This window comes from Fistularia commersonii, chromosome 21 (assembly GCF_037954325.1).
Source record: "Fistularia commersonii isolate RoL2024-O1a breed Wild chromosome 21, RoL_Fcom_v1.0, whole genome shotgun sequence".
Taxonomy (NCBI): Eukaryota; Metazoa; Chordata; class Actinopteri; order Syngnathiformes; family Fistulariidae; genus Fistularia; species Fistularia commersonii.
In genome coordinates, this window is record NC_141304.1 from 335087 (window position 1) to 349859 (window position 14773).

The 14773-nt window shown below is 45.5% G+C and overlaps 1 protein-coding gene and 2 long non-coding RNA genes across 4 annotated transcripts; 2 read left to right on the forward strand and 1 right to left on the reverse strand.

Moving 5' to 3' along the window:
• Window positions 1-151: 151 nt before the first annotated feature.
• ankrd52b (ankyrin repeat domain 52b) lies at window positions 152-14697 on the reverse strand. Of its 2 annotated transcripts, XM_086168883.1 has the most exons (28): window positions 14557-14697; window positions 13943-14026; window positions 13783-13861; window positions 13579-13649; window positions 13278-13478; window positions 12682-12769; window positions 12292-12434; window positions 11386-11598; window positions 11209-11287; window positions 11004-11118; window positions 10419-10501; window positions 10189-10306; window positions 9812-9880; window positions 9594-9734; window positions 9414-9467; window positions 8663-8774; window positions 8501-8572; window positions 7384-7585; window positions 7042-7129; window positions 5366-5483; window positions 5055-5274; window positions 4697-4784; window positions 4536-4619; window positions 4013-4158; window positions 3660-3742; window positions 3387-3469; window positions 3157-3248; window positions 152-2634 (listed from the first exon to the last, which is right to left on the reverse strand). In XM_086168883.1, the coding sequence occupies exons 1-28, from the start codon at window positions 14581-14583 to the stop codon at window positions 2420-2422; spliced, it is 3168 nt and encodes a 1055-aa protein (XP_086025009.1). In that variant the 5' UTR covers window positions 14584-14697; the 3' UTR covers window positions 152-2419. The 2 variants fall into 2 exon arrangements, 1 of the variants encoding a protein (XP_086025009.1); XR_015107810.1 differs by lacking the exons at window positions 152-2634; window positions 3660-3742 and having other exon boundaries at window positions 3216-3248.
• Window positions 5393-7128, forward strand: LOC147221822 (uncharacterized). The gene is made up of 3 exons (XR_015107812.1): window positions 5393-6008; window positions 6535-6744; window positions 7014-7128. It is a non-coding gene; the product is annotated as an uncharacterized LOC147221822 (long non-coding RNA).
• LOC147221823 (uncharacterized) lies at window positions 8784-11392 on the forward strand. Its single transcript, XR_015107811.1, has 5 exons — window positions 8784-8895; window positions 9447-9521; window positions 9600-9837; window positions 10198-10510; window positions 10931-11392. It is a non-coding gene; the product is annotated as an uncharacterized LOC147221823 (long non-coding RNA).
• Window positions 14698-14773: the final 76 nt, after the last annotated feature.

Sequence of the window (14773 nt, forward strand, 5' to 3'; positions counted from 1 at the left end):
TCGCGTCCATTATCTGTCGTGACCGTGTCCGTGTCCACGCAGGGGAAAGACTTTGCTTATCTCATGACTGATAGTATTTTTGCATGCCTGAGGACAATGCCTTGATTCATTTGAGTTCAAATTTTATAACGGTTGTAACACTATCATTCTCAGTCATAATGTTATTTGTATCTCTTATATGACAGAATAAATTCCACGCTGTTTTCAATCAGCAGTGTTCAAATCCCAGCTGCTCCTCAATGACTGCATTGTTTGCGAGGAAGCTGCAGGAGCATTTCCTCTCAAAACTCCAAAGGGGTTTGTTGATGTGGAAAAAAAAGAACAACTTTGTCCTGTGTTCTCTGGATGGCACCGACGAATGAACGATTCCACTAGTTAGCGTGAGCACTTTCTCCTGTCCCCATTCTCCCGGACGAGCATTGAGTTTCCCCTTAGAGGCAGAAGAAGCTGCTCCATGCAAAAGGTCTCTCAGCTCAAACACCAGGAGAGGAAATCAATAAGGAGCGCTGGATGTTTTTTTTTTTTTGTAAATCACGGTCATTGCATCGGTTGAACCTGTCAATCAATAACCGTATTTTGGGCCCCGTGCACGGCAGTCCCTCTCACAGGCCGTAGAAAAATGAAAGAGACTTTGGAAACTTCTTTGGAAGTATTTCAATAAACTCTGCATGGACGTTTTTTTTCCTGTTGCATTTTTTTTTTTTATTTCTTGTGAATAAAATTCACAGTTCAAAGTCACATCAGTTGTTACGCCCCGGAATCACATTCGGGTGTGAAGGAAGACAACTTAACACAACAAGAAGAGCCGTCGGGATGATTTTTCATGGAAAACACTTGAGAATTTGAACTCTGTCAAGCAAATTGTTCCGAGAAATGCTTCACGAAAAGGTGGGGCTGTTTTTTTTTTATTCCAAACTAATCCCGGAAGGCGACGTTCACACCAGACTTCTACTGCGACATGAAGGTAAACGTTCTGCAGAATGCACTTTAAATTATACAGGATATATTCTAAAACTACCTTTAAATGTAAACTTGTGTGTGTGTGCAAACAGTTTAAAGCCATTTCAAGAGAAAACATTGTGCTTCACTTGGAAACTCACATGATAAACAGAAGGCTGTGCTGTAATTCCTTTAAATCACCTTAATCACCGTTTCAGAGTCGGTTCCACTTGTTTCCATCACCACGGATGTTTTAGCACCAGTACAAGGCGTTGTACTCTTAACTTGCAAAGTAAAATAACATTTGAGTGCTTTCCTGAATGCCTCTGTATCCTAGGAATTTTACTGGGTAGACTGAAATAGAAAATACGGTCCTGAAAAAAATAATTTAAGTTTCTACTATTTAGACCTAATATTTCTAGCTTTGTATCAGTGAATTAAATATCTTTGGGAGAAAGACTGATGATGAAACACTTGATTTGATTCTGTGACCTTTTCCTTTCTTTAAATAGGAAACCTAAACTTTTGAATGTTTGTGATTTCCTGACTGATTTTAATGGAAACAATCAGCCGTGATTCTCTTTCAGTCGGAGAAAGTTAGACGGGCGAGACTTTCGCAGTCAAAGCTTGAAACATTATTTCTTCCTATACATTAAAAATCTTAATATCGAAACATATTTGTATATTTTTCTATAAGCTTCATTTGATATTTCTGTTTAAACTTCAAAATTGTGCTTTTGACACACTTTACATTCCTTATAAAATGTCTTGAATATAAGCTTTTCTTTGCAGCTACAGCACCATGCACACCAAACTAACAGTTATTCCTTCAGCTTAAGAACTATATATAGTCTCAAGTCGGTAAACAATATCACTAAATCTATAAACATGCTGAAATGTAATACGTAACCGCTGTAAGATCGAAACTACTTTATTATTCCTGTTGGTTTAATGTCCCCCGAGCCCTGGACAAGTTAAGAAAATAGTTTTCATTGCATAAAAGGGCTAAAAGGCCCTTAGATAGATTCTACCAAAGTACTGGCTTAAGACACAACAACTAACCTACAGGGACTGACTGCCTGCCTGCGGCCACCAGGAAGTTCAGTCAACTCAGCGTCGCAGCTTTCTGTCAGCTGACCTCAAACGCAGTGGAATTCAAGCCGAGGAAGGGAAAGAGCTTATAAAGTAAATACTGGCACCTGATCCGGTTCACAAAAATGGGCTTAAAGTTTCTTTTTTGTTGTTTTTTTTCAGGTATAACCTCTAACTCAAGAGTGGAACATCCTTCACATAATCCGTAAGTCATCCTAGTCAGCCGACATACCAAAGGTCAGCTAGTGTTAGTGATGTCTAAGACTAAGAGAAACATCTAGAGGCGCCGATGTCCTACGCCAAGTAGAAAAGCTTAGCCGCGCACGCTTGACGGCTCTGCACGTACGTGCAGATGCCCAAAGGCTTCAGGCCACGCTGAAATACACGTTCACTCCGTGAGGCACTCGTGCAGGCCCACGGCGCCCGAGCGGTCCTTGACGTAGACGCCGTGCAGGTTTCCGGCGGTGATGCCGCAGTTCTTCAGGCCGGGGTTGAAATGAGAGGTGGCCTCTCGCAGCGGGAAAGGCTTCATGGTGGAGAGGATCAGGGACAGGCAGTGCGCTACGTTCTTGTTCGGGGCACAGGCCAGCGCCGGGGTGTGGCCTGCACGCCGTCAACGGGACAACGCTTTAGTGAACCGTGCAGAAACCATGACAATTAACCGCCTCTATCAACCCGTCCAGTAAATGATACAAATCATTTCTGATCACCATGTTAACGTGGCCCGAAGCCACACTCTTTTAACTAGAATCTGTCTTGCTGTTTCCAGTTCAGGCCCATTTCATTTACCTTTCTTTAAAATAAGCGTCACCTGCTTGACAGCACAAACAGACTTTTGTAAATGTTCAAGAGCTTAAAAAAAAACTTGCCAATTCTTTGACATGAACTTCAAGAGAGCGCTTAAAGTTAACTCGGCTGAAAAGAAATGTAGATCCAGACCGGAGCTACAGGGGCAACCAAGCAAAACCACACGCCTGACAGAAGAAAACGTACATCAAATGCCGTCTCAAAGGGCCGTATTGGTCAGGTGACTTTAGTCCGCTGAACACTGTTGGTTTTTTTTTTCTTTTTTAAATGGGATCGTCCCGATAAGGACTAATGACATTTGTCCGTGCCGCCGCTTACCTTCTCCGTCCACGGCCATGACGGCTGCTCCTCGGCTGAGCAGCACCTGCACCACGGTGGCCAGGCCTCTCCTGGCTGCGATGTGCAGGGGCCTAGATGAGGTGGAGAGGCCGGTCTGATTACGGGGGCCTCGGAGGAAAGCCATCGTTCCGAGATCGACGGGTTTCTATACTCTGGCCGTGGACGGCCGTGTCGGCCGAAACAGAGGGGAATTCTTGAAGCCAACTCACATTTGGAGAGCGCTGTTTGTGGCATTTATGAGGGAGGGGTCGCTGGTCTCTCCCAGGATCAACAGGGCGCACATTTCATGGCCCTGCGGAACAAACACACATCCGTCGGGTTACTATCGCCGCGGCGATTCTAATAAGTTCAAATCACATCGCGTCATCGATGTCACGATTTGATCAGATTTGGCTTTGCGGGTTTTCCCCCTCGCGTATTAACCTGTAGGGTTATTGTGCGTCTGAAAGCGTACGGTTCATGCATGTGTTTGTGTATGTGACCTTGCTGCAGGCTAAGTGAAGGGCTGTGTTATTATTGACATCCACCAGGGTCAGGTCTGGCTTGGCCTTGTACAGCAAGAATTCTGAAACGCAGAAAATAAAGACATCTTTCACAACCAGCGGGTCCGTCCTTGGGTTTTCACGCGGACCCGCTATCGGTGCAAGAGTGCGCCCATTAAGGACGAGCGCCGGCGAAGACGAGCGGCGGTTTCTGTGCCGAAACATCGCGCTTGGACGTTAAAAAGGAAATTCACCAGAAGGTCTTCAGGCATCTCCAACCAGGTCCAGTACCCGGGGAGTCCATTAGTCTTGGACAGGGGAGCAAGCTCTTTGGACTCTAGAAAATCACATACCAACAGCCTTGATGGCTCCTTTGTCTGCAGCAACCATCAGGGGAGAACGTCCACAGCTGTCCAGAGCGTTGACGTCGGCACCCTGGGCCAGGACCAGCTGGAGCCCGTCTACGTTCCCTGAGTATGCAGCCGCGTGCAGCGCAGTTCTGAAATAGATCAACGCATCAGGGAAGTCACTTCCAAATGCAGACACGTTGAACAAAATACGGAAAGACAATTATGGCGGGGGATAAAAACCCACAACCTCTGGCTTCGTTGATTATATGTGATATTTGCCCTCTTTTGCAGAGTGTCAGCGATGTGTTACACACGACGACGACGAAGCGTGGTTTCCCAGTAAGTACAACTAGCTTGGTTGTGGTCTTTCACGGGATGTTTCTTTCTCTGTTCTATGGATTCATGATCCGAGAGCAGATCTCAAAGCTCTTTATGATTGAATGGAACACAACAAGACGGAGTGGCGGCCTCGTGCAGAAAGCCGTCTTCGACAGAAACAACGCTCCCCTGCGACAACGCAGCTCACCTTCCTCTGGCATCTCGTACTCTGACTATTTCGGGCCCGACAACTTTTACCAGATGTTCGGCAGCGGCATCGTATCCGTTCATTCTGGAGAGGAAGGACAGGGTCACTGCATCGTTTGATGGACATCACATAATGATCTTAATCATGATAAATGTACTCACAAAGCACAGTGCAGTGGGTTGAATGAGTTTCCTTCCTGGTTGCCAAAAAGGTTGTTTTCAAGTAAAACACGTAAACATCCTTCACGTCCTTTGTGAAGACAGGAGACAAATAAACCAATGTTTCCGACGTCGGCCAAATGATGGTAAAATGTACTCTGTCTCCCATCTGAAACGCCGGCCAAACTTTACAGCGATAAGACGAGGATACTTCCTGTCACACCCGACGTTTGGTCTTCGAATTCTAACTTTTTCCACCAGATCCGTATTTTTTAGACTTGTTTGGGATTTTTCCAATACTTTCATCCTGTTTTATGGGTCTAAACATATGATTCCGGCCTACATTTAAAGGGAGGCTCACCGTGGTAGCAGGCCCAGTGTGTGGGCGTGTAGCCCCTGTGGTCCAACATGGAGTCCAGAGGGTCCATCTTGAATGCAGCCTTCACCAAACTCTGGAGAAGCTCCGTGTGGCCACAGGACGCAGCAAAATGCAGCGCGGTCCTTCCCTGAGAGTCTCTGCACAGTGCAGAGGCGCCATGTTCCAGCAGAGCAGATACGCAGTCCTGGCTGCCCAGCATGGCCTGGAAGAGCGGACAGAATATGATGCCGGACGGGGAACGAGCACAAACGTCCCAGCCATGTATTTTACGTGAACACAAATGGCACACGTACAGCTCTGTGTAATGCAGTGAAGCCCTTTTTGTCTCCGGTGTCGGTTTGCGCTCCTTTCTCCAACAGGATGTGGACGCAATCGGTGTGACAGCCCAGAGCCGCCAGCATCAGGGCCGTCCTGCAAAACCAAAACAAATGGACTGATTTTCCCGCCGCGCTGCTTGGCGTGACCGAGCTGGGACGAACACATCCAGACAAGAGCGGAACGACACACCAGTATCAAGTTTATGCAGTTTACACGCAAAGACGTCTTCGGTGTCAGAACCGATAATATTCACTTAGGGACTTAAATAGAAACCGGAACTCTGTGAAACTTTATCCGATCTCTGATGTGTCTCATTCGATTTCTCTGAAAACAAACGAGATGCCAAACGACTAAATTAGGATCAACTGACAGAACTTGAGATTCTTGTCTCTGGTGTTGATCATGTTTGGTGGCAAAGCCCAGCAGGTCGGCACGGGGAGGTTAGTTTGGTTAGAAAATAAACCAAACTCTCCTTAACTTAGTAGGGTAACCCCAGCCGAGTGGCTGAAAGTCAGAAGAACAGCTATGGAACTTTCAGCGGAAATTTGGGCAACGTTGTGATCATGGTGACAGAATGTTGGAAAAACTAGGAATCTATTACTCCGTCTCAATGCAATGGTGAGTAAAAGCCCCTTCAGCAACAACGCTTACATGGTTTTAGACTGCCAGACAAATAGATAAATAAAGCTGCTGAAACCTTACGTGCGATGACTCATCGGTTGACTGAAGGATAAATGATTACACAAAAGACAGCTTGGTGGACAATTAGACTACAAAACACAGTAGCAGAGACCGACTGTTAGTATAGTACGTGCATGTTTTTGTACTTCTGTTGCACTACAGTGAACATTTAAGAAGTAACTGTATTCTCTGTGTTATTAAATGATGCATTTGTAATACTCTTATGTCAAAGCAAGACTTGCTATTGGAAGTTTTAAACGGTAGACATGTCCTGACATGACAAACACACTGGCCTCCAGTCCCACTGTCAGAGACCTGCATGTTATCTTTAACCCAGATGTGTCATTTATGTCCCACATTTAAAAACAAACAAAGGACTTCCTTCTTTCACAATTGCTAAAATCTGGCATGTTCTGTCTCAAAAAGACAGAGAAAGAGTAATCCGTGTCTTTGTCTCTTCCAGACTGGATTACCGTTGTTCAAGCCTCTCCAGCTCATCTGGAACGCTGCTGCACGTGTTCTAACAAGCACTATTATGAAGGATCCCATCTCTGCAGGGTTGGGTTAAATGTCTCCTCCCGCACAAAGCCCTAAATGGCCAGGTGCCGTCATATCCCAACTCCTAGAAGTCTCCCAGCCAATGGGATCCCTCAAACCCGGGACACGGGAGCAGGTATTGTACTACGTCACCAAAGCTGCGGAGCTGTTATTGTTGTTTTTATGGTTTGTGCCTGAGGACTGCCTGCATTGAGCTCTGCTCAGCGGAGGGTGGGGTCACCAACTGCTTGCTCATGGGAGATTATTGGGTTTTTGTATATCACATTATAGAGTTCGGTCCAGACCTGCTCTACAGCTGGTCTCATCCCATAACTGTTGTCATTTTGGTGCTAGATAAATAAAATTGGACTGGAATTGGGTTCTCTTTGGCCCACTGACCAACAGTGACAGAGATGGAAGCAGGTGGACTCACTGGCCGAGGGTGTCTGGACTGTCCACGATGTCAGCGCTGTGGTCCTGGTTCACCAGTAGAAGCAGGCAGTCCATGTGACCCTCAGCAGCTGCAGGAGGGGAAAGAGTGAACCGTGCAACAACGTAAAACATCTGCAGGAATAAAACTGCACCCCAAGTGAAACGCTGGGTATGATTGGCCATCCTTACAGCGCCCTCACCGGGACAACACGTGCAAGTGGCACCCTAGTGTTTTCAAGTGGCTTACATGGTGGGGTTTGGATGGATGTACAATCTCACACACACACACACACACACACACACACACACACACACACACACACACACACACACACACACACACCTGCAGCATGGAGCGCTGTCCACTTGCGTTTATGCTCTTTCAGGGTGTAGGAGGCCTGATGTCTCAGCAGCGCCTCCACACACGGGGTGAAACCTCTCTGGGCCGCCAGGTGAAGCGCAGTTTGACCTTTAATATCTCGCACATCCAGACTCACGAGCGTCTCACACAGCAGGCAGAGGGCCTCGCAGTGGCCGTAGAATGCCTGTGACGAGTCAAACATTTATCATGTTAAAGTCACATAAGCCCGAATGTCGTTTTTGGATGTTTTGAAATGTTTGGTGGCAGCGGTGGAAGAAAAGCGGTGAGAAATATATTCTGTACCCGGTAATACGGAGGATGGGTAGATTAAATTTGCCTCTTCGTGAGGTAGAAAAGGTGAGCTCAGTTAGGTCCAGGCACCACGCGGGGCAGCTAAGTTAGGCTAAGTGTAGGCGTGGCCTGGGAGCTGAGGACTGAGCCTAACGACCAGCTGGTGCTACCAGCATATATAGCCAGCACGTGGCTACGGCCGCATTGATTTGTTCCAGCGGTCCCCTGGTGACAGAGGACGGGATGTTTTATCCAACTTACGGTCCTCTGGAAGGATCGAGTTGAGCGTAAAAAAGATAGGCATGCTGAGATGTTGGCTCGGGCGAGGCCGGTAGAGGCGGCCTGTCGTGGGTTCGTCGCAAAGTCTGTCGTTGCCTGACTGACCGAATCGGCCGGTTGCGGACGGAGCCTGAGAGATGCGGTCGGTGACATGTCCCGGGCAGTAGGACAAGCAAGAGAATGGTTGTGGCTAAGGAGGAAGCAGGGTAGCTGGGGAAGTTGCTAGAGAAAGATGGTTAGCTTTTGGAACAGCTATGTAGCATGGAGGAGGGTGTCTCCAGAAAGCTGGATTTCTTGAGACGTTGTGGGCTCACTCCACAAAACATCGATGATGGAAGGTGTTCATGCTATGCTTCGGGCTGTTGTTGGTTAGTGCGGGTAAGTGGTGCCTGGTTAGTGGCTTGTGTGTTTTAGACAGCTTCCCTACAGCCAGGATTGGGCTTTTAGACCTCGGCTTTTGGCACGAGGGACCGAACCACCTCGTCCTGTGTATTAATGACTGTTTGTGTTTTGCAGTCGCTCTACTCACAGCCAGGTGCAAAGGGCTGACTGGAATATTGCTCTCGGCCTCTTCGAGACAGTTGAACGATATCTCTAGAAGCTATCGGAGGGAGAGACACAAAGCAAAGGCATACCAAATTATTTGTGGCCTGTGACGGCTCAATCTTCAGGTTAGAATGCTGCTACGGACCAGTTCCAGATGCTGCCTGTTCCCGTAGGCTGCTGCGTAGTGGACGGCGCTGTATCCTTTACTGTTCTTCAGAGTGGGGTTTGCTCCATTGTCCAGTAAGTAGTCCAAGCATCTACAAGAGGAGCCAAACAAGCTTTGAGAATCCTCTCTGGCTTTTCATCACATTTCAGCAAAGAAGCTCCACAAATATCTAACCCTCGATTGGTTTGGACAAAGATTAAATGAAATAAGAGGTGAATAAATTCCTCTGCCCGCTTGACAGTAACACCTCACACTGACAGGAAACAATGAGTGGACAAGATGATCGTAAACTGTACAGTGCAGAATGACAGTCTGTAAGAAGGGCATAATCCACATGAGTATTGTGGTCAGTGAGGTCAAATGTAATTTGCTCAATAAAATGATCAATGGCGTGATCATCAGGTCCAGGTGTTACAGTTAGTGTATGACAGGGTGTGGACGGCGCTGTGGGGATTCATGCATTTAGCAGAGCTATAGCTTGTGGCAAAACATTCACACGGAACTATACGCCATTTTCTTTATCTTATAAAAGGCTCTTTGGGAACAATATGAAGCGGTTTAATTTTTTTGGATAGCAATGGGTCGCATTACAAAAAAATCCCCCAAAACAATAAAATGAATGATTCTCGAAGTAATGTAGGGACTGAAAGGTAAGATTGCTGTAAACTCTGTGTTTGTCATGATATATTTTACATTGTCATTGATTCAGGATGAATACTGGGTGACTTACAAAGAGGCCTCTTGTTCCTTTTCCACACTGTAGGCAGGTTCAGATCTCTCCTCCCTTTGGCGGATTCAAAGACAGACACTGATAAACGTGGATGAAGGCGAGTCGAGGGTGAGCGAGTGTCAGCGCCCCTGCCGGACACCGCATCGTTCACCCCGAGCGACACGAGGTTCTCCCTCTCACCCGTAGAAAGTGTGTGAGGCGGCGGCGTAGTGCAGGGGGCTGCAGCCCATCACATCGGACTCGTTGACCTCGGAGCCGCCCTGCACCAGGGTGATGATGCACTGGCTGTTCCCGTAGGCGGCTGCGCTGTGCAAAGGAGACCTGTGTGACCGGCAACACGGGGACGCGGTCAGCAAACACGGCCTCTGAGTGGGGGGAAGCCTGTCGGCAACGCTCACCTTCCCAAATGGTCCTTGACGTCCAGGTCGGCACCGCTGGCGAGCAGCAAGTTCAGACACTCCAGATTTCTAACACATACACAGAAATCAGCTCATTAGCTCAAAGAAAAATACTTTTGAAACTACAAGCAGGATTTCCTGACCATGATTCTAGCTAACAAAAAGGACAATTAGCGGACAAGCTTAGTAACTCCAGGGTCACGCTGGGATTTTCAGTATCATGAATATCACTGCTGTCTTATGACAAATGAGTTCCTTCAGTCAATCACTTTCTGTGCAATTGAGTACTGTGTCATAAAGAGATCTTTGAATTGTTAAAGTTGCTGGTCTCCGATAAGAAAACAAACATTTTATTTCATATTTGAGTTTGCGCTTACCCCCTGGAGGCAGCCGCGTGCAGACAGGTCCGCCCAAATTGGTCCTGTGTGTTGATGTCGAACCCGACCGACTGCGTCTGGCTGCCCGTCTCTGATGGGACGATGTTGTAAAACTGTCCTGTACAAAAGGAAAAACCCCAGGAATTTCCTATTTGCATCGCCACTTAAAACACAGCAAAGAGCAAGGAAGCATCGAGGAGCAGCGCTGGACACACAGAGCCGGTTCTCACCGTTTGACAACAGTTTCCGACAGCAGTCCGTGAAGCCGTAGCGTGCCGCCAAGTGGAGTGGAAGCATCCCATGAATCCCCTGTCTTTGTCAGGTCAGATCACAAAACAATGACTCATTTCAAGAGGAATCGCTGAATTATCTTCTGCCCGAAAAAACATATTAAGATATGATGACTTGTGATTTTCTCAATATTCCATCCATGCTATTTGAGGAAGCATGGATATGTTATTGAATTTAAGCCAACAGACTTTGAGGCTTTTGTTGACAAGATGCCATCAATGCTTGGCATACTTCAATGTCAAATCCTAAGTTTAGCTATGGCATTGCTTATTGTAAGTACACTGAGCATTACACTGTGTTTCTCTGAGCATTACCGAAGTGAAGCTTCTCATTTTCCTTTCACTTACAGGAACGGTCCATCTTTGGTATAAATTTATGACATGATGTTGTGATGCGCGCATAGAAATAATAAGTAGGTTCTAAATCCAGATGGTTTCCTTTTGTTTTTCAGGAAAACTATGTGAGCCTGCGTAGAACTCGGAGGCTTCCACGAGTGAACGGCTGGGAAAAAAAGGAGAACTTACCTTGCTTTGTCAGCACCGTTTGTCAAAAGAGTGCTGATTAACAACTCCTGCCCGTATCTGGCAGCAACATGAAGAGGTGTGTTTCCATAGATATCAACGCAATCAATCTCCCCCCCTGTTTAGAGGAACACAACGTCAAAGCACGGGGTGAAAATGTGGCCGTGTTGGCTTTGAGAGGCTTTTATGGTCTGAGCGTTCATCTTACCATTTTGGATGAGTATTTGGGAGCCTGTAAAGCGTCCGTGCATAGCGGCCATGTGCAAAGCTGACCTCCCTTCTTTGTTCTGTTAAATTAGTTCAATCAATGGTTAGAAGTCCATGAATCACCTCAAACTGTCTGAATGAGCTCAAATGAAACACGTCAAATCTCCGTGTGGTTTACCGGCATGTTGACATCAGCGCCGTTGTTAATTAGCAGCTCAAGGCACAGCACCCCGCTGGAGGAGGCAGCAGCGAGATGCAATGGTGTGTTGTGATTGTGGTTGGGCTGGTTGATGTTTGCGCCATAGTTTACCAGCTCTGAGGCGACAGTGTCCTGCCCAGTGTGGCAGGACAGATGTAGTGCTGTGTTCCCAAAACTGTTGGGTTCATCAATCTTGAAAAAAAGAGCAAAACATTTGATGAGATGAAACAAATTGCTATATATATATATATATTGACACAATCTAAACCAGGGGTTAGCAACATTTGGAGCCGTTTCCCCACAGTAAATAAAACACCGGGAGCCACGTAACACTACATATCATAGAAGTATTTTTTATTTTTTTGCCTTTATGCTATGACTAAACAAAATATGTTGCATGTTTTTTTTTTTTTAATCAATGAACTGCAGAGAGAAAACCAAATTACATTTCTGCATGCAACAAAGCATTTTGAACTCTGAAAAAGGGTGTTGGGTTGAAGGTTACTTTTAAGCAAAATATCCAGGGTCTATTTCAGTCCTTCTTGTATTTATGGGGGAAAAAAAAGCAAAACTTAAATTATCCACGGGCAGTAAACCAAAAAGGTCATCCTCTGTTTACTGGCACGTGCAGCTGCTTAAGAGTAATTAAAAATATTTTAATACGTTTTATTTACATGTTACAAGATTGCCATAATCTTCAAATATAAAATTCAATTCTAAAAACAATTACATTTCATTGAATACTGAAAAGCCAAAGGGAGTCGCATCAGAGGGGTCAAAGAGGCGCGGGTTACCAACCCCTGATCTAAACTGTGCATAAAATGTGTGTTAAAAATGATACGAATAAAATTGCTTTTTGATCCAAATGTGAAAGAGCAACTTTACCTCCACACCAAGGCTCAACAAGTATTTGACAACATCTAAATGCCCGCTGGCTGCTGCTACATGTAGCGGAGTGTAGCCACGTTTGTCCTTGCACATCACATTTGCACTGTGAGACACAAGCACTTTCACAACCTCCAAATGTCCTGAAAGAAGATCAACATTTATGAAGAGCTTCCACCAAAAAAGGAGTAGAAAAAAAAAAAAAGCAAGTTTGACTGACATTCATCTGATATAAAAGGTTACAGTTCAACTGCGGTTCACAAAAAAACAAGATCAGCAATTTATTTGGGGGAGGAAATGATTATAATGCAGATTTTTTTTCCTCAGACAATTCATGTGTGTAAGTTCCAAATGTCAAATTTGCACATGTGGATCTGTGACAGACTTTACCAAGGTATGCAGCCCAGTGGATGGGCTGTCTTTGCTTTTTATCACTGGCACATACGGTGGCGCCTTTGCTGACAAGTAAGTTCACCATCTGCACAAACAAAAAGACAAAAAAAATGTGTGTCACGCTGTCTTTTGGTCTATACAGAATCGTAAAAATGTGGAGCATCATGCTTTTCTCCTATCACAAAATGGGTACTTTGAAAAGCAAGAAACAAATCAAAAATCTGAGTTTGATGAATAATAAAGAAAAATACATCCAATTTGTGTCTTGCAGCATATGCTGTTTGAGATGACCTGTTTTCCCCTCACTTCAACCAAAATCAGCTCCAACATAAGAATTTCACACTAAGATCCAATTCCAGTTAATTTCTCAGGCTGTAACAGGTACTGACAGAACCGACTAACTGCTGGAGCTGGATCCCGGTTGATGCTGGGAGAACGCTTGGCAGGTTTAACCTGGCCAGGCCAGCCACCAATCACATGGCCACTTTTAGAGACGCACAATCATTCAATCTCTCATTCACAGCTACTAACAATTTGGAGTCTTCAGTGAACCCGCTGCCTGTTTTTGCATTGCTTTCAGCATTTTGGCTTACCTCTACATGGCCGTTGTGTGCCGCGTGATGGAGGGGAGTTCTGCCTAATCTGTCAGAACAATCCAGGCTGCATACGTGTGGTATCAGGGCTTCAGCACAACTTGTAGCCCAATTTGCAACTGCCATGTGTAACGGTGTCTGCCAGAATTTATCCCGTGTGTTAACCTCTGCGCTGTGTTTGAGTAGGAGCTCGACAGCTCTCTGGAAGGGAAAAACACAAGATTCAAAGAACAGGGTCATTTACGGAGTGTCCTTTTCTAAGAGAAATATCTGCTGCGAAATGTCGAATGTGTCCGCATACTTCGTTTCGTGACGCAGCTGCTCGATGTAGAGGAGTCAGCAAACCCTTGTCCTTAGCAGTAACACTTGCCCCTGTAGGAAAGCAGTTTGAAGTCAAGGGACATTTGGAGTAATTCTATATTTTCCTTTTTCCGTCCTTGGTTGGAACGTGTGCTACCTCCTATTTGTTACAGATATGCGACATTTTCATTTACTGTATCTCTACCTGAGGTGATAAGTAGGTCCATGCTGAGAACATCCCCCAAATAAGCAGCAGCATGAAGTGGTGTGCTCTGTTCTTGGTCCTTGGTGGGGAAAGAATAAAATGAAGTGGAACGTAATAGGGTTGCAAAAACCACCTATTCTATTCGTGAACCATAACATACCAATGTATTGACATCTTCTTTATGGTTCAACAAAAATGTCACCTCTTCGACATTTCGGTTGAATATAGCCTGGATCAACGGACTCTGATGGAACAAAGTCAGAGAACACAATCCTCAATGATCAAGAAAAATGAACCCGATGTGATCGCTACAGGACCTGCAACAGTACTGCAGTGGTCTGGTTAGCTCTGGTGTTATTGTAGATATGAGCAGACTCTGGCAGAGAGCGAGAGATATTGAATATAAGTTTTTAAACTTTATGAGGGCAGACGTGGAAATATTGAGGCTTAACCCGAGAAATCATATCTCTTTAGTTACGATGCTATTACACTCAATCAGTTTTCTGAACGCTATGTAACACAACATGATGTGGCGATCAACCTGTTGTAAGATGAAATTATGTTTGATTTCCAAGCCCTGCACAACAATGTTTGGGTCTGGTTGACTTTTATTCCAAACATTTGTCAATAAGTGGTGTTTGCGATGCAACGCTAGCAAACTTTGCTCGGCGTCTCGCTAACATTACTAGCCAGCTGTTAGTACTAGCATTAGACAGTGCTCGGTTAACTCGCCGTTTGGGGATAACTAAAAGCTGTTTCCACGAGTATGTTTACCTGGTCCTTGATATTTCTACACTCCATTTCACAGTCGGTCCACGACTTTCTTCATTTAGACAGAGTTCACGTCACTGTGTGGCGGCTTTGGCTTGTTATTAGCCTTGTTAGCCACTAGAATATATGACGTGGTTTCGGAAATATCGGAATGTGTCGCGAGAAGACACGGAATGAATTGATTGAAACTTCATTCAGAAAAAAGTTATTCAAATAAGTC

Bases quoted from the DNA above. Each gene is read 5' to 3' on its own strand.
- ankrd52b (XM_086168883.1), bottom strand. From the start codon at position 14,583: ATGGAGTGTAGAAATATCAAGGACCAG. The intron at 11,599-12,291 runs GTAAAGTTGCTC...CTTTTTTTCAAG, and splicing joins TGTTGAGCCTTGGTGTGGAG to ATTGATGAACCCAACAGTTT. The intron at 3,470-3,659 runs GTCACATACACA...TTTGTTCCGCAG, and splicing joins TTCACTTAGCCTGCAGCAAG to GGCCATGAAATGTGCGCCCT.